This window comes from Nicotiana tomentosiformis, chromosome 5 (assembly GCF_000390325.3).
Source record: "Nicotiana tomentosiformis chromosome 5, ASM39032v3, whole genome shotgun sequence".
Classification (NCBI taxonomy): Eukaryota; Viridiplantae; Streptophyta; class Magnoliopsida; order Solanales; family Solanaceae; genus Nicotiana; species Nicotiana tomentosiformis.
Window position 1 is genome coordinate 128,657,401 of NC_090816.1, and position 19,823 is coordinate 128,677,223.

The 19,823-nt window shown below is 37.9% G+C and overlaps 1 protein-coding gene across 1 annotated transcript; it reads left to right on the forward strand.

Annotated features, from left to right (window-relative positions):
- The first annotated feature begins 3,675 nt into the window (after positions 1-3,675).
- On the forward strand, positions 3,676-4,263 carry LOC138893148 (uncharacterized). The gene has a single exon (XM_070176921.1). The coding sequence runs from the start codon at positions 3,676-3,678 to the stop codon at positions 4,261-4,263; it is 588 nt and encodes a 195-aa protein (XP_070033022.1).
- The last annotated feature ends 15,560 nt before the right edge of the window (positions 4,264-19,823 follow it).

Here is a 19,823-nt window from a genome sequence, read left to right on the forward strand (position 1 = left end):
ATGTTTGGGGTTGCCCAGCGAAAGCTAGAGTTTATAATCCACAAAAACAGAAATTAGATTTTCGAACAGTAAGTAGTTACTTTATTGATTACCCAGAAAAATCTAAAGGGTATGTGTTTTACTGTCCAAATCATAGTTCGAGAATTATTGAAACTGGTAATGCAAGATTCATTGAGAATGATGAAGTTAGTGGGAGCGTTGAAAAACAAAGTTTGGATGAAACACTTCATGAAGAAACTAACTCAAAAAATATCTGACACAAATGAACCACAAGAAATGCCATTAAAAAAATCTCAAAGAGATAGAAAATCGGCTATTTCGGATGATTACGTAGTATATTTGCAAGAGTCAGATTTTGACATTGGTCTTAATAAGGATCCAGTTTCATTTTCACAAGTCATAGAAAGTAATGAGTCTAACAAATGGATTGATACCATGATGGAAGAGTTAAAATCCATGGAATACAATAAAGTCTGGGATCTCATTGAATTGCTAGAAAGTTCTAAAAGAATCGGGTGTAGATGGGTCATTAAGACCAAACGCGATTCAAATGGAAATATTGGACGATATAAAGCCAGACTCGTTGCCAAGGGTTATACTCAAAAAGGAGGTATTGATTATAAAGAGACCTTTTCACCGGTCTCAAAGAAAGACTCGTTAAGAATTATTATGGCTTTGATGGCTCATTATAATTTAGAGTTACACCAAATAGATGTGAAAACTGCATTTCTTAATGGAGATCTCGAGGAAGAAGTTTATATGGACCAACCAGAGGGTTTTGAAACTAAAGCAAAAGGTCAAATGGTGTGTAAACTGAAAAAATCAATATATGAACTTAAACAAGCCTCACGACAATGGTATATAAAGTTTAATGATACCATAACATCTTTTAGATTTGTAAAGAATACCGTTATCAGTGTATATACCAAAAGATCAGTGGGAGCAAGTTTATATTTTTAGTCCTATATGTTGACGATATTCTACTTGCTGCTAATGATTTACGCATATTGCATGAGACAAAAGATTTTCTATGTGATAGAAATAAAAATATTCCGTTATAGATCACAAGGATTATTGGGATTGTCTCAGAAAGGCTATATCGAAAGAGTTCTAGAGAAATTTAACATGAACAACTGTTCAGCAGTAATTGTTCCAATTCAAAAAGGGGACAAATTTAGTCTCATGCATTGCCCTAAGAATGATGTAGAACTAAAAGAAATGAAACCAATTCCTTACTCTTCTATTATTGGTAGTCTGATGTATGCTCAGACTTGCACAAGACCGGATATTAGTTTTGCGGTCGGAATGCTAGGAAAATTTCAAAGTAACCCAGGAATTGATCACTGGAAAGCTGCAAAAAAGGTTTTGAGGTACCTGAAAGGAACGAAGGACTTCATGCTCATGTTTAGGAGATCCAAGCATCTGGAAGTTTTTGGATACTCGGATTTAGATTTCGCTGGATGTATTGACACTAGAAAGTCCACGTTTGGTTATTTGTTCCAATTAGCTGAAGGAGAAATATCATGGAAGAGTGCCAAACAGTCTGTCATTGCTACATCCACGATGGAGGCAGAATTTGTGGCATGTTTTGAAGCCACAATTCATGCATTATGGCTACGAAACTTCATTTCAGGACTTGGGGTTGTCGACACCATTATCATGCCGCTGAAAATTTACTGTGATAATTCTGCAACAGTATTCTTCTACACGAACGATAAGTACTCCAAAGGTGCCAAACATATGGAATTAAAGTACTTTACCGTCAAGGAGGAAGTTCATAAACATAGAGTGTCACTTGAGCATATTAGAACTGATCTCATGATTGCAGGTCCATTAACGAAAGGTTTACAACCAAAGATATTTCAAGAACATGAACATAGAATGGGTCTTAGCTGTATTTATGATATTTTGACACTCTAAGCTCATTTATATGTTTCTGATATACATTAATGATTTTCTATTTCTCATAATGGTGTACACATTATTGTTTTGAGATACTTCAGGATAAGTCTCAACGAGACATTATTGTGGACCATAATATTTTATAGCTTATAAACCTAGTACGATGAGTTGCTAATGTTGTAGTATATGGAAGGGAGTATGTAGACAAATTATATATAACCGCCATAACTCACATTTAGTAGTTTATCGTATTATGGTATTTTTGATGGACATTATAGAAGAGATTTGTTTATGCGCAACTAATGTTTATATTATTAAATATTAATATTATGTGATTATTGGGCCAAGTTCCTACGTGTGTGGCCCAATAGGTTTAAGGCCCATAATTAATATTTAATTAATGATCAAATCTCATCCGTCCGATCGGTTACTTGATGGACGTACCAGATTAAGTGAGAACCTCTATAAATTGTTCCTCTCCCCACCCATTAGGGTTACCGTATTTTATTTTCTCTCTTCCATCACTAAAGTCGGCGGTAACGAAAGCTAGGGTAAGGGGCGAGAAACCAATTCCAATCAACGCTTCCGCTTCGTGATAATGGCTTATGATTCAGGTATGTTTTCTATAATGATTATATGTAAGATTGTTATGTTCAAGATCCTAGTATGAATTTAAAGTTTACGCTTACACGTCATAGAATTTGTTTTTAAATAGACTATGCTCTATGCTAAATTGATTTACAGTTAGAAGCTCAACAACCTACAATATTTGCAAAGTGAAAAGAAGTTTACTTGGATAGACCAGTGTCAGAGTTTCTAAAATACTATTTGGAGTTCTTCTACTGACGGTGTATATAACTTGATTTGTCCAATTTGGTCGCTTCCCATTTTCAACCATTTAGAAGAATACTCCTACAAATTCTTCCTAATAATGTTAGGCTGTGTAGTCGAAGTCGAATTGTTTAGTGCTCTAAGGACAAAGTCTCAGCAATCCTAAAGAAGAGGTTCATTTTGAACTAAAAATCCAACTAGCATTTGCCTTTGAACCAAGACAAAAATTGAGCTTACTCAGTATTCAGTAAGAGATCTCTTGTCTTTTATATATTTGGTCTTTCTTTTACCTCTTCCATGTTATGGGACAATGTAAAAGTAGCTAAAGGTGAATGCTGAGAGAGTGTTGGGCTCATATTAAAGAAAAACAAAAAAGAAAATGGGAGGTGCCTAACTTTGTTAAAGAAAATGGGAGGTGCCTAATTTTGTTGACAACTTTGTTGAAGAAAATGGGAGGTGCCTAACTTTATTGACAACTTTATTGAAGAAAATGGGAGATGCCTAACTTTGTTGAAGAAAATGGGAGGTGCCTAACTTTGGACTAAATCAACAACAAGACATCTTCTTTGTAGTAGTTGAATGTCATCTCTTACTATAAATAGAGGCCTCCATTCTTCATTTCAATTACACCAAAATAAGAGAGAAGCAATAGAAGTTAGAGAAAGTAATTCACATATTGTAGTCTGTGAGATAAATAGTAAGTGTGAGTAATATTGTAGTGAAGTATTTTAAATAAAGAGTGTTATTTCTTTCAAGATTGTAGTAGTCTCTTGACACTACTAAGTTGTAATATTATAGTGGTTATATTGCTCCGCTCGGGTATTATATTTTATCTATTAAAATAGTTGGTGTCGTTGTTACTCTCTTGTGTTATTATTATTTATCGTGGATATTATTCCTGGGCAGGATTATTATTTTTCCCAACAAAGTGGTATCAGAGCCATGGCAAATAATGGTATGCTGTCTTTTCAGTACCCCCGTCTCACAAAAGATAATTATGAGAAATGGTGTCTACGTATGAAAGCCATTCTTGGCTCTCAAGATGTGTGGAAAATCGTAGATAGAGGATATGCAAAATTCGATAATGAGGAAGCTCTGGCTCAAAATGAAAAAGATGTCTTGGCAAAGATAAGGAAGAAGGATCAACAAGCCCACACGCTCATCCATCAATGTCTGGATAATGCCATGTTCGAGAAGGTGGCAGATGCTACCACCTCAAAGGAAGCTTGGGAGATTTTACAAAATTCTCTTCAAGGAGTTGACAAGGTGAGGAAGGTAAAACTTCAAACTTTAAGGGTTGATTTTGAAGTTTTAAAAATGAAAGAATCCAAATGCATTTCAGATTATTGTTCAAAAGTGAAGGCTGTTGTAAATCAATTAAGAAGATATGGGGATGACATAAAAGATGTCCATGTGGTAAAAAAGATCCTTCGCACTTTAACACCTAAATTTGATTTTGTGGTGTGTGCTATTGAGGAGTCTAAAGATTTAGACTCTATGATGGTAGAGCAATTGGAGGGTTCTTTATAGCCCCATAAAGAAAAGATCAAGAGGAGACAAGAAGTGCCATTGGAGCAACTTCTTAAAACTCAGGCATCCTTCAAAGATTATGGAGGTGAAAAGAGCTATTGTGGGAATGGACAGGGACGAGGTCATGGCAGTCATGGAAGAGGAAGAAGCAATACTAACAACTTCAACAATGAAGTTAAAATCCACCAAACATTCAGAGGTCGTGGTCGTGGACATAGAGGAGGAAGAGGACGTGGCTACTACCAAGAAAATAATGGACAAAGGTATGACAAATCCAAAATTGAGTGTTATAATTGTCATAAATTTGGCCATTACTCTTGGGAATGTCGTAGCAATGTTGAAGAAAAAGCTAACCTTGTTGACGACAAGAAAGAAGAAGTTGAGTCAACGTTGTTGATGGCACTCAAGGAAGAAGACATGGATGATTGCAGCTCATGGTATTTGAACAATGGAGCAAGCAATCATATGTGTGGATGCAAAGAGAAGTTTGTGGAGATCAATAAAACGGTGAGAGGTAATGTGTCCTTTGGAGATACCTCAAAGATTCAAATTGAAGGGATAGGTATGATTCTGATCTGTTGTAAAGGTGGTAGTCACAAGTTAATTTAAGATGTTTATTATGTCCCAAAACTAAAAAGTAATATTTTGAATTTGGGCCAATTTTTTGAAAAGGAATATGACATCCACATGAAAAATATACATCTTTGGCTTAGAGATTCAAATGAAATTCTAATTGCTAAAGTGCATATGGCTAAGAATAGATTATTCTCTCTGTCACGACCCAATTTTACCTATAGTTCGTGATGGCACCGGACACCGCTGTCAGACAAGCCAACAATAAATACTAAATAAATTCTCATTTTAATATTTTTGAAGTCATAGTTGTTCCCCTCAATTAAATAGCAGAAGATGACATTTACCAAATACGTACTAATATCTTTAAAAATTTCCAATACAGTGCAATCCATAATCATCCCAAAACCCGGTATCACAAGTGCATGAGCATTTACTAGGGAATTAAAATAAAATACAGCATCTGTCTAGAATACAAATTAGACAGGATATTATAATAACTCTGAAGGAGACTCTATTAGCTGCGGATCGTAATATAGAATGCAGCTCACCTATGTCCCCACAATTATTAACCACACCTTTGTGCCCACAAGGCTGCTATACATATATGTACCTGTACAATAAAATGTACAGCAAGTGCAGTATGAGTATGAAAACAACGTGTACCCAGTAAGTATCAAGCCTAATCTCGAAGCGGTAGAAATAAGATGGCCGACTATGACACTTACTATGGGTCAATACTATTAAATAATCATGAAAATAGAAATATTTATATCAACGTGATTCACAGAGTTAACAATAATTTTATTGAACCAGCAGAAGTAATTAAATTCCTTCAATTCCAATAATTCTCAATATACTAATTAAATTCCTTCAATTCAAATAATTTCTAATCTATTAATTAAATCCTTCAATTTCAATAAAAATTCCAATTTATCAAATAGCTTTACAAGCTGTAATTCAATTTCAATAAATTTCCAATTTATCAAATAGTTTTACAAGCTGCAATTCAATTTCAATAAATTTTCAATTTATCAAATAGCTTTACAAGCTGTAATAAACTGTCCAAGTATCGTGTAATTATTATTATTATTAAGCACGATTTCTGCTGAGGTCGTACGGCCCGATCCAGAGTTTCGTGTACACTATCAAGGGACGTGCGGCACGATCCATAGATGCATCTATCCTGCTGAGGCGTTCGGCCCGATCCACACGAAAGGAGGATATTTTCTTATGTACCTCCGTAATAAGAGTATTTATTGTAAAATTTATTCGAGAGGATAACAATTTATTTCAATAATTAATTAATCTAAACAAAAAAATTAAACTTATGAAAATTTCATATTTTTCTACCTTTCATAACAATTCACAATATATACATCAAATATTTTAATTAATAAAGAATATAATTTACACAAGTAATTCATGCTTTGAGTCCTAAACTACCCGGACTTTAGCATTAATAGTAGCTACGCACGGCCTCTCGTCACCTCGTGCGTACGTAGCTCCCGCAATTAGCAACAATTATTCAATTTAATTCCTATGGGGTAATTTCCCCCTCACAAGATTAGACAAGAGACTTACCTCGTCTTGCTCCAATTTAATCCACTATAAGGCATTTCCACGATTATCCAACTCTGTTTGGCTCGAATCTAGCCAAAATAATTTGATACAATCACTAAAAATTATAGGAATCAATTCTATAAGAAAATACTAGATTTTTAATAAAAATTTTGAAATTAATTAAAAATTCGTTCGTGGGGCCCACATATCGGAATCCGACGAAAGTTATAAAATTTGACAACTCATTCAATTACGAGTCCAACCATACCAGTTTCACTAAAATCCGACTCCGAATCGATACCGTAATCTCAAAAATTCGTTTCTATGAGATTTCTAAAAAGAATTCAAATCTCAATCTCAAAACACTAATTAAATGGTGAAAACAATGATATATTTATGTTTATAGACCAAATCCAAGTTAGAATCACTTATCCCAATGTCTTTTCCTTGAAAATTATCAAAAATCGCCTCTGCTCAAGCTCCAATTTGTTAAAAATGGCGAATGGGACGAATGCCCTCTTTTATAATTCTACCCAATCAGCCTCGATCCTCGATCCTCGATCCTCGGCCTCGATCCACAGCCTCGATTCACAACCTTGATCCACAGCCTCAATCCACAGTCTCGATCCTTGGCCTCAATCCTCGATCCTCGGCCTCGATCCTCAGCCTCGATCTTGTGAGCTCGATCTTGTGAGCTCGATCTTGGGCCTCGATTTTGGGCCTCAATTTTGGGTCATAATTTCGAGCAGAAAGGAAACATTGCAGCAACTGTTTTAAGTCCAACTTTTGATCTGTTAACCATCCGAAGCTCACCTGAGACCCTCGGGACCTCAACGAAATATACCAATAAGTCCTAAAATATCATACGAACTTATTTGAAACCTCAAATCACATAAAACGACGCTTAAACCACGAATTATACTCCCATTCAAGCTTAATGAAACTTAAAATTTCCAACTTCTACATTCGATGTCGAAACCTATCAAATCAATTCCGATTGACCTCAAATTTTGCACACAAGTCATAAATGACATAACGGAGCTATAAAAATTTTTGAAACTGGATTCTGACTCCGGTATCATAAAGTCAACTCCTCGGTCAAACTTCCAAACTTAAATTCTTGTTTTTAGCCATTTCAAGCCTAATTTAACTATGGACTTTCAAATAAAATTCCGAATACGCTCCTAAATCCAAAATCCCCATACAGAGCTGTTGGAATCATCAAAATTCTATTCCGGGGTCGTTTTCACATAATTAGACATTCGGTCACTATTTGAACTTTAATATTTTAATTTTTCATCAAAATTCCATATCTCGGGCTAGGGACCTCGGAATTTGATTCCGGGCACACTCCTAAGTCCCAAATCACGATACGGACCTACCGAAACTGTCAAAATGCTGATCCAAGTCTGTTTGCTCATAATGTTGACCAAAGTCAAACTTGGCCTTTTAAAGCCAACTTAAAGAACCAAGTATTCCGATTTCAACCCAAACACTTCCAAATCCCGAACCAACCATCCCCACAAGTCATAAATCATTTAAAGCACATACGGAAAGTTTTATTTAGGGTAACGGGGTTCTAAAAGTCAAAACGACCGGTTGGGTCATTACATTCTCTCCCACTTAAATATACGTTCGTCCTCGAACGTGCTAAGGAGTGTTCCGGAGTTATCCAAAATCATTGTTTCACACCTCGTGCACCTACTCGTGCTACCACACCCAGTTGAGCACATTAACTTGAGCCAATCTGAAAATTCTCCCCTTTATTTAGGCAAATAAGCCTTCGAGCCCAATTCTAACATCCAGAATTCTCCACCATGCTTGTTTCCAATCTATAAATGTTATATCTATCACTACACGATGCACCAATACAGGGTTGCATGCCTTTGTTGAATTTAGACCATGCACCGCATCATTCACATGACTATAATAACATCCTCCAATAACAATAGCTAAAATTCCACGAATCTGATGTTCACAACACACCTCATGATAAATATAAGTCCTGTTCCAACTCTTGAAATGCTTCCACGATAGAAAAATGTGTAAAAATTCATAACCAACTACCGAGTCAACAATTATTGAGTTTCTCCTTCTAACAAGAATCATTGCCTCATTATAACCAAATAATGGTATTTGCTCTTTATTACACTTCATATAATTCGATCGCACTGATCCTGAATCTAATAATCTCGCCTCACCAAGTATAAGCTGCTCAGGCAATAAACCACCTCAGACACGATCAAAAAGCCTCATATGATGCCACAATGAGCTAATAAGCTACGGACTCGATTGCGATACATAAGAAACACGAACTCTGGAAAGGATTTCTCGACCCACGTGACTAATTAGACAACTGAAAAGGTGTCATGAACCTTCCTCACAAAATGAGACACAAACACACAAAATAGAATATATGGGACTGTACTGAACATCACACTATTGCGGCGTGCAACCCGATCCACACATGAAACTGTTGCGGTGTGCAACCCAATCCAAACAACATACCGATCTGCACGAAAAGAATCTATAAGAAAATACTTACCGAGCTAGAATGCTCATTACTACAAAATATCCGAATATCGGACACAAGAACGCTCAGTGCATAATATCATCCCTGGAAGGACCGACATCGCCATACGCTACAAAACTCAAGCACAACTAAGGTGCGATATATGATCTGAATCTCGAGAGCCATCCTGCTCACATAACACCATCGCTACGCGGAACCTCATCACATAAGAAATTTATCAAGCCGTTTCATAACTCACACGGCACAATATAGTATTACATGAAATAACCGACGATGAAACGACATCCAACGTCCGAATACTACTCCATAGGGAGCTTTTATGCTGAAATGAACACATCCGGCTTGATATAGAGCCCGTATTCATATTTAAATCCATCCACAGACCTCAATCTGATTCTGATCGCACCGTACTAGGATAATAACCTTTCAAGGATCCATAATACCCTGTTTTCCCATAACACACAAGAATAGCCATCATAATCGGAATAAACTTCCATAGTCCACAACCAAATGAACCGAGCGCCCTCCAGGCATAAATTCTCAAATCAGCGATATTACCACAATCTTCATACTTGGTTTCAATCTTCACTCAATCAAGTGACTACATGTCACTCTTACACAATCTTTCCGTGAGACACGCTCCCACGACCTTTCGCACCAGGTAACAAGTCTACACATACATGCTACCGGTTACACTAATGTTGTAAAGCATATCAAGAATCCACAAATCAATACACAAGGTCTCGTACACCAGACATCGACCTTAGATGATGCCAAAACAATACCATTTTACCTTAAACATCTAAATCCCTTTCCTGCTCATCCGAGCTCATGACATCCTTGTCAACACCGAACCGAAATCTTAAATCCTCAACTTTCGAATCCCATGATACTTAGTGCACTTAACCACGCCAATGCGCAGGAGTACAAGAATTCCATCATAACTCCCGAACCACTAATAGGGTAAACACTTCATCATATAGAAACCTTCTTCTTAACTCATTTCAAGAGAACCATTGCAACACGTGACTGAATTCCCATATCCATAGAAAATATCGGCCTCAAGTAGTGGTCTAAACCACCATAACTCTTCTGGGATCCCTCTACATATAACATGTCATAATACTTGAATTTCTCCAAATAAAATCAATTACGACAGCCATCAAGCCTCGCACGTACCGCTACAAATCACATGCATAATTCAATGCGCTGAAGGAACTGATCATTGCCACCATCGTGCCGATGCAACATTTCTCAATTTACTCTCAACTTGCCTTAGAATATAATAATACCTCCATTCATTACATCACAAACTCAAATCCGCACTCATCCCAAGTGAACTTATTTCACGAGACCACTCTATTTCAAAACCCACTAATTATCTCATATCCCTTCTTGTGCGCGCTTTTTACATCTTCAACCGGTACACCCATTCTGATACTTCTTTTATGAATCCGAAGTTATTTTATTTCGTTTCTCTAATGCTATACCACAACCTGAAGATAACGCAGAGTACTCCAAGCTCCGTTTCATAATCTGCTGGAAAAGCTCGATACTCAACCATACTATAGACTCGAGATCCTTAGATACCACACTTTAAATTTTTGAATCCACTAGGAACGTTATTGAGAGTCACTCGCTCTGACTTGTTCCCAAACATGATCCATTCCAAGGCCCTGCTAGCACATGGACACTTTATCAAGGAAACATTCGACTATTTTACATTCCTGTGCATTACATCTACACGAAGAATAAACTCTAAGTCTTCCAAAAACCTGAATGTGAATTCATAAGGCCAAATATGGCACGAATTCCCCAAATACATTTCTCAAATTACCACTGATGTATTCTTTACTTAGTTGCAATGACCCACCAATATACCGATAACCAGAAACCTCACAAGTTGACACTACGCAATCCAATCATAGACGGTGGGGCTCTCCCACTTAGCGTGAAGCTACAATTTACAAAATTCTGGAATCCACCAAGATTCTTTCTTCATCGTTGACATGATCCTGCACACGCAACTCGCCAAATTTTCTCGAAATCCTTCTATTAGCCTTTAATAAACACTCTGAACCACTAGCCATATTTACATATTAAATCTCTTACCGGGTAGCCAGAAAAATTCTTCCTAGAAGCTTCGTCAACACCACGCGACCGCTAACCTGCTCACAGGAGATAATCCACTTGTGGAAATTACATGTCGAAATATTCTAACATCGTTGCACTGGGTGCAATTACTACGAAATCAATAGATCATCCTGAGTTCAAGCTCATTCACCAGCTGCACCAGTCCGTTCACTCCTCATGGACGTCAACTAAAGGTGCGACAATACATTCCAATCTGAAGTCATGTTGTATTCTTCTTCATATCTAGCAACTCCCTCATGTTGTATCCAATCTTCCTCAATATAGCAGCCAATATTCTAAATTAAGTCTGTATACCTAGTGACTGTCCACCATGAATCCCAAATCACTCAATTTTCCCCCCCAAGGCGTGTGGCTATCCTACCACAGAACCCGTATGATACCTTGACACTCTCCCACTTTGGTCAACCATCTCCTTTAAGCAACTACTCTGCTTCTATTTTCTTACACTTGGCCTTTTCGGAACCTAACCACCGCAAGGCACCTTCCATATGTCCTTCCTCATCCTTCGCTTCCCAGTTGTTGCCCTAACTCAAAATCCGTCTCTATAGCACTTGAACCAATAGCTCGTTACTAGTTTTAAACCTTTCTAACAATCATCCTTCTCGACACATCAATACTGGGAACGCTGCTTCGATCCTGAATCACTGCACACCACGATCTCTAACGACTGCTTCCCCTATACCAATTCCTAACACCCTGTCGTGAATGCGAGTTGAAGAAAACCATAACACCGGCGAACCTTAACGCATTTTACAAGGCGATGACACCACATCAAAATTGAGAACTCTACCACGCTCGAAAATATCAGGCTTCGTTACTCTATCAACCCCAAACATGAACATTCATAGCCCGATTGCCTTGTTCTCTGCTGGAAATAAAACATGGAACCTCTGAATCATTTACTGAGAAAAACCTTCTTTCAAGTCGTTTACTGCCCTGACACATAGACGGGCATTTTACCATTTCATAAACACTGTGCGATAACAACGCATGAATCATCATAACGATCAATGTCAAATCTCAAAACCTTAGGTAGTACTCATACTTAATTTGAAATGACAGAGCGGAATTTCGCAAGGCGACGACAATAGCCCAATTAATTGCACAGGGAGAAGCATCATGTACTACATCTGTAGTACCATTAAAATTTTCCTCGATCCCCAATTTATAACAAGTGCTTCACGTCGCATAAGATTGAGTAGGAAGGAAATTAAAGCATAAGCCTCAAAGGAATCGAATTGCACGATGAGGAATCAAAAAGGAAAGTATTCCTAACAGCCCTGTAGCCTCTCGAAGATAAGAACAGACGTCTCTATACCGATCCGCAAGACTCTACTAGACTTGCTCATGACTCGTGAGACCTACGTGAACCTAGTGCTCTGATACCATGTTGTCACGACCCAATTCCACCTATAGGTCGTGATGGCGCCGGACACCGCTGTCTAGAATATAAATTAGACAGGATAATATAATAACTCTGAAGGAGACTCTGTTAGCTGCGGATTGTAATATAGAATGCAGCTCACCTATGTCCCCACAATTATTAACGACACCTGCGCCCACAAGACCGCTATACATATATGTACCTGCATAATAAAATGTGCAGCAAGTGCAGTATGAGTACGAAAATAACGTGTACCCAGTAAGTATCAAGCCTAATCTCAAAGAGGAAGAGACGAGATGGCCGACTATGACACTCACTGTGGGTCAATAATATTGAATAATCATGAAAATAGAAATATTTATATCAACGTGATTCACAGAGTTAACAATAATTTTATTGAACCAGCATAAGTAATTAAATTCCTTCAATTCCAATGATTCTCAATATATTAATTAAATTCCTTCAATTCAAATAATTTCTAATCTATTAATTAAAACCTTCAATTTCAATAAAAATTCCAATTTATCAAATAGCTTTACAAGCTGCAATTCAATTTCAATAAATTTCCAATTTATCAAATAGCTTTACAAGCTGCAATTCAATTTCAATAAATTTTCAATTTATCAAATAGCTTTATAAGCTGTAATAAACTGTCCAAGTATCTTGTAATTATTATTATTATTAAGCACGATTTCTGCCGAGGTCGTACGGCCCGATCCAAAGTTTCGTGCACACTGTCGAGGGACGTGCGGCACGATCCATAGATGTATCTATCCTGCCGAGGCGTTCGGCCCGATCCACAAGAAAGGAGGACATTTTCTTATGTACCTCCGGAATAAGAGTATTTATTGTAAAATATATTCGAGAGGATAACAATTTATTTCAACAATTAATTAATCTAAACAAAAAAATTAAACAAATGAAAATTTCATATTTTTCTACCTTTTATAACAATTCACAATATATACATCAAATATTTTAATTAATAAAGAATATAATTTACACAAGTAATTCATGCTTTGAGTCCTAAACTACCCGGACTTTAGCATTAATAGTAGTTACGCACGGACTCTCGTCACCTCGTGGATACGTAGCCCCCACAATTAGTAATAATTATTCAATTTAATCCTTATGGGGTAATTTTCCCCTCACAAGATTAGACAAGAGACTTACCTCGTCTTGCTCCAATTTAATCCACTATAAGGCCTTTTCCACGATTATCCAACTCTGTTTGGCTCGAATCAAGCCAGAATAATTCGATACAATCACTAAAAATTATAGGAATCAATTCTATAAGAAAATACTAGATTTTTAATAAAAATTCCGAAATTAATTAAAAATTCGTCTGTGGGGCCCACATATCGGAATCAGGCGAAAGTTATAAAATCCGACAACTCATTTAATTACGAGTCCAACTATACCAGTTTCACTTAAATCTGACTCCGAATCGATACTTAAATCTCAAAAATTCGTTTCTATGAGATTTCTAAAAAAATTCCAAATCTCAATCTCAAAACACTAATTAAATGGTGAAAATAATGATATATTTATGTTTATAGACCAAATCCAAGTTAGAATCACTTGCCCCAATATCTTTTCCTTGAAAATCTATCAAAAATCGCCTCTGCTCAAGCTCCAATTTGTTAAAAATGGCGAATGGGACGAATGCCCTCTTTTATAATTCTACCCAGGTAGCCTCAATCCACAGCCTCGATCCTCGCCCTCGATCCTCGATCCTCGGCCTCGATCCACAGCCTCGATTCACAACCTCGATCCACAGCCTCGATCCTTGGCCTCGATCCTCAGCCTCGATCTTGTGAGCACGATTTTGGGCCTCGATTTTGCACCTCGATTTTGGGCCATAATTTCCAGCAGAAAGCAAAAATTGCAACAACTGTTTTAAGTCCAACTTTTGATCCGTTAACCATCCAAACCTCACCCGATGCCCTCGGGATCTCTATCAAATATACCAACAAGTCCTAAAACATCATACGAACTTATTTGAAACCTCAAATCACATAAAACAACGCTTAAACCACGAATTATGCTCCCATTCAAGCTTAATGACACTTAAAATTTCCAACTTCTACATTCGATGTCGAAACCTATCAAATCAACTCCGATTGACCTCAAATTTTACACACAAGTCATAAATGACATAACGGAGCTATAAAAATTTTTGGAACTGGATTCCGACTCCGATATCAAAAAGTCAACTCCTCGGTCAAACTTCCAAACTTAAATTCTTGTTTTTAGCCATTTCAAGCCTAATTTAACTATGGACTTCCAAATAAAATTCGGAATACGCTCCTAAATCCAAAATCACCATACGGAGCTGTTGGAATTATCAAAAATCTATTTCGGGGCCGTTTTCACATAATTAGACATCCGGTCACTATTTGAACTTTAACATTTTAATTTTTCATCAAAATTCCATATCTCGGGCTAGGGACCTCGGAATTTGATTCCGGGCATACTCCGAAGTCCCAAATCACGATACGGACCTACCGAAACTGTCAAAACACTGATCCAAGTCTGTTTACTCATAATGTTGACCCAAGTCAAACTTGGCCTTTTAAAGCCAACTTAAAGAACCAAGTGTTCCGATTTCAACCCAAACACTTCCAAATCCCGAACCAACCATCCCCACAAGTCATAAATTATTTAAAGCACATACGGGAAGTTTTATTTAGGGTAACGGGGTTCTAAAAGTCAAAACGACCGGTTGGGTCGTTACATTCTCTCACACTTAAATATACGTTCGTCCTCGAACGTGCTAAGGAGTGTTCTGGAGTCATCCAAAATCATGGTTTCACACCTCGTGCACCTACCCGTGCTACCACACCCAGTTGAGCACATTAACTCGAGCCAATCTGAAAATTCTCCCCTTTATTTAGGAAAATAAGCCTTCGAGCCCAATTCTAACATCCAGAATTCTCCACCATGCTTGTTTCCAACCTATAAATGTTGTATCTATCACTACACGATGAACCAATACAGGGTTGCATGCCTTTGTTGAATTTAGACCATGCACCGCATCATTCACATGAATATAATAACATCCTCCGATAACAATAGCTAAAATTTCACGAATCTGATGTTCACAACACACCTCATGATAAATATAAGTCTTGTTCCAACTCTTGAAATGCTTCCACGATGGAAGAAATGTGTAGAAATTCATAACCAACTGCCGAGTCAACAATTATTGAGTTTCTCCTTCTGACAAGAATCATTGCCTCATTATAACCAAATAATGGTATTTACTCTTTATTACACTTCATATAATCCGATCGCACTGATCCCGAATCCAATAATCTCGTCTTACCAAGTATAAGCTGCTCAGGCAATAAACCACCTCAGACACAATCAAAAAGCCTCATATGATGCCATAATGAGCTAATAAGCTACGGACTCGATTGCGATACATAAGAAACACGAACTCCTGGAAAGGATTTCTCGACCCACGTGACTAATTAGACTACTGAAAAGGTATCATAAACCTTCCTCAGAAAATGAGACACAAACACATAAAATAGTATATATGGGACTGTACTGAATATCACACTGTTGTGGCGTGCAACCCGATCCACACATGATACTGTTGCGGCGTGCAACCCGATCCAAACAACATACCGATCCGCACGAAAAGAATCTATAAGATAATACTTACCGAGCTAGAATGCTCATTACTACAAAATATCCGAATATCGGACACAAGCACGCTCAATGCATAATATCATCCCTGGAAGGACCGACAGTTCCATAAGCTACAAAACTCAAGCACAACTAAGGTGCGATATATGATCTGAATCTCGAGAGCCATCCTGCTCACATAACACAATCGCTACGCGGAACCTCATCACATAAGAAATTTATCAAGCCGTTTCATAACTCACACGGCACAATATAGTATTACATGAAATAACCGACGATGAAACGACATCCAACGTTCGAATACTACTCCATAGGGAGCTTTTATGCTGAAATGAACACATCTGGTCTGATATAGAGCTCGTATTCATATTTAAATCCATCCACAAATCTCAAGCCGATTCTGATCGCACCGTACTAGGATAATAACCTTTCAAGGATCCATAATACCCTTTTCCCCATAACACACAAGAATAGCCGTCATAATTGGAACAAACTTCCACAGTCCACAACCAAATGAACCGAGCGCCCTCCAGGCATAAATTCTTAAATCAACGATATTACCACAATTTTCATACTTGGTTTCAATCTTCACTCAATCAAGTGACTACATGTCACTCTTACAGAATCTTTCCGTGATACACGCTCCCACGACCTTTCGCACTAGGTAACAAGTCTGCACATACATGCTACCGGTTACACTAATATTGTAAAGCAAATCAAGAATCCACAAATCAATACACAAGGTCTCGTACACCTGATATCGACCTTAGATGATGCCAAACACAATGCTATTTTACTTTAAACATCTAAATCCCTTTCCTGCTCATCCGAGCTCATGACATCCTTGTCAACACCGAACCGAAATCTTAAATTCTCAACTTTCGAATCCTATGCTACTTAGTGCACTTAACCACGCTAATGTGCAGGAGTACAAGAATTCCATCATAACTCCCGAACCACTAATAGGGTAAACACTTCATCATATAGAAACCTTCTTCTTAACTCATTTCAAGAGAACCATTGCAACACGTGACTGAATTTCCATGTCCGTAGAAAATATCGGCCTCAAGTAGTGGTCTAAACCACCATAACTCTTCTGGGATCCCTCTACATATAACATGTCATAATACTTGAATTTCTCCAAATAAAATCAATTATGACGGCCATCAAGCCTCGCACGTACCGCCACAAATCACATGTATAATACAATGCGCTGAAGGAACTGATCATTGCCACCATCGTGCCGATTCAACCATTGTTAGACGATCCGTCTTTTCTCAATTTACTCTCAACTTACCTTAGAATATAATAATAGCTCCATTCATTACATCACAAACTCAAATCCACACTCATCCCAGGTGAACTTATTTCACGAGACCACTCTATTTCAAAACCCACTAATTATCTCATATCCCTTATTGTGCGCACTTTTTACATCTTCAACTGGTACACCCATTCTGATACTTGCTTTATGAATCCGAAGTTATTTTATTCCGTTTCTCTAATGCTATACCACAACCTGAAGATAACGCAGAGTACTCCAAGTCCCGTTTCATAATCTGCTGCAAAAGCTCGATACTCAACCATACTATAGACTCGAGATCCTTAGACACCACACTTTAAATTTTTGAATCCACTAGGAACGTTATTGAGAGTCACTTGCTCTGACTTGTTCCCAAACATGATCAATTCCAAGGCCCTGCTAGCACATGGACACTTTATCAAGGAAACATCCGACTGTTTTACTTTCCTGTGCATTATATCTACACGAAGCATAAACTCTAAGTCTTCCAAAAACCTGCATGTGAATTCATAAGGCCAAATATGGCACACATTCCCCAAATACTTTGCTCAAATTACCACTGATGTATTCTTTACTTAGTTGCAATGACCCACCAATATACCGATAACCAAAAACCGCACAAGTTGACACTACGCAATCCAATCATAGACGGTGGGACTCTCCCACTTAGCGTGAAGCTAAAATTTACAAAATTCTGGAATCCACCAAGATTCTTTCTTCATCGTTGACATGATCCTGCACACGCAACTCGCCAAATTTTCTCGAAATCCTTCTATTAACCTTTAATAAACACTCCGAACCACTAGCCACATTTACATATTAAATCTCTTACCGGGTAGCCAGAAAAATTCTTCGCAGAAGCGTCGTCAACACCACGCGACCGCTAATTTGCTCACAGGAGATAACCCACTTGTGGAAATTACATGCCGAAATATTCCAACATCGTTGCACTGGGTGCAATTACTACGAAATCAGTAGATCATCCTGAGTTCAAGCTCATTCACTAGCTGCACCAAACCGTTCACTCCTCATGGACGTCAACTAAAGGTGTGACAATATATTCTAATCCGAAGTCATGTTGTATTCTTCTTCATATCTAGAAACTCCCTCCTGTTGTATCTAATCTTCCTCAATATAGCAGCCAATATTCTAAATTAAGTCCGTATACGTAGTCAATTTCCATCATGAATCCCAAATCACTCAATTTTCCCCCCAAAGCGTGTGGCTATCCTACCACAGAACCCGTATGATACCTTGCCACTCTCCCACTTTGGTCAACCATCTCCTTTAAGCAACTACTCTGCTTCTGTTTTCTTACACTTGGCCTTTTCGGAACCTAACCACTGCAAGGCACCTTCCATACGTCCTTCCTCATCCTTCGCTTCCCAGTTGTTTCCCTAACTCAAAATCCGTCTCTGTAGCACTTGAACTAATAGCTCGTTACCAGTTTTAAACCTTTCTGACAATCATCCTTCTCGAGACATCAATACTGGGAATGCTGCTTCGATCTTGAATCACTGCACACCACGATCTCTAATGACTGCTTCCCCTATACCAATTCCTAACACCCTGTCGTGAAGGCGAGTTAAAGAAAACCATAACACCGGCGAACCTTAACGCATTTTACAAGGCGATGACACCACATCAAAATTGAGAACTCTATCACGCTAAAAAATATCAGGCTTTGTTACTCTATCAACCCCAAACATGAACATTCATAGCCTGATTGCCTTTTTCTCTGCTGGAAATAAAACATGGAACCTCTGAATCATGTACTGAGAAAAACCTTCTTTCAAGTCGTTTACTGCCCTGACACATAGACGGGCATTTTACCATTTCATAAACACTGTGCGATAACAACGCATGAATCATCATAACGATCAATGTCAAATCTCAAAACCTTAAGTAGTACTGATACTTAATTTGAAATGACAGAGCAGAATTTCGCAAGGCGACGACAATGGCCCAATTAATTACACAGGGAGAAGCATCATGTACTACATCTGTAGTACCATTAAAATTTTCCTCGATCCCCAATTTATAACAAGTGCTTCACGTCGCATAAGATTGAGTAGGAAGGAAATTAAAGCATAAGCCTCAAAGGAATCGAATTGCACGATGAGGAATCAAAAAGGAAACTTTTCCTAACAGCCCTGTAGCCTCTCGAAGATAAGAACAGACGTCTCCGTACCGATCAGCAAGACTCTACTAGACTTGCTCATGACTCGTGAGACCTACGTGAACCTAGTGCTCTGATACCATGTTGTCACGACCCAATTCTACCTATAGGTCGTGATGGCGCCGGACACCGCTGTCAGACAAGCCAACAATAAATACTAAATAAATTCTCATTTTAATATTTTTGAAGTCATAGTTGTTCCCCTCAATTAAAT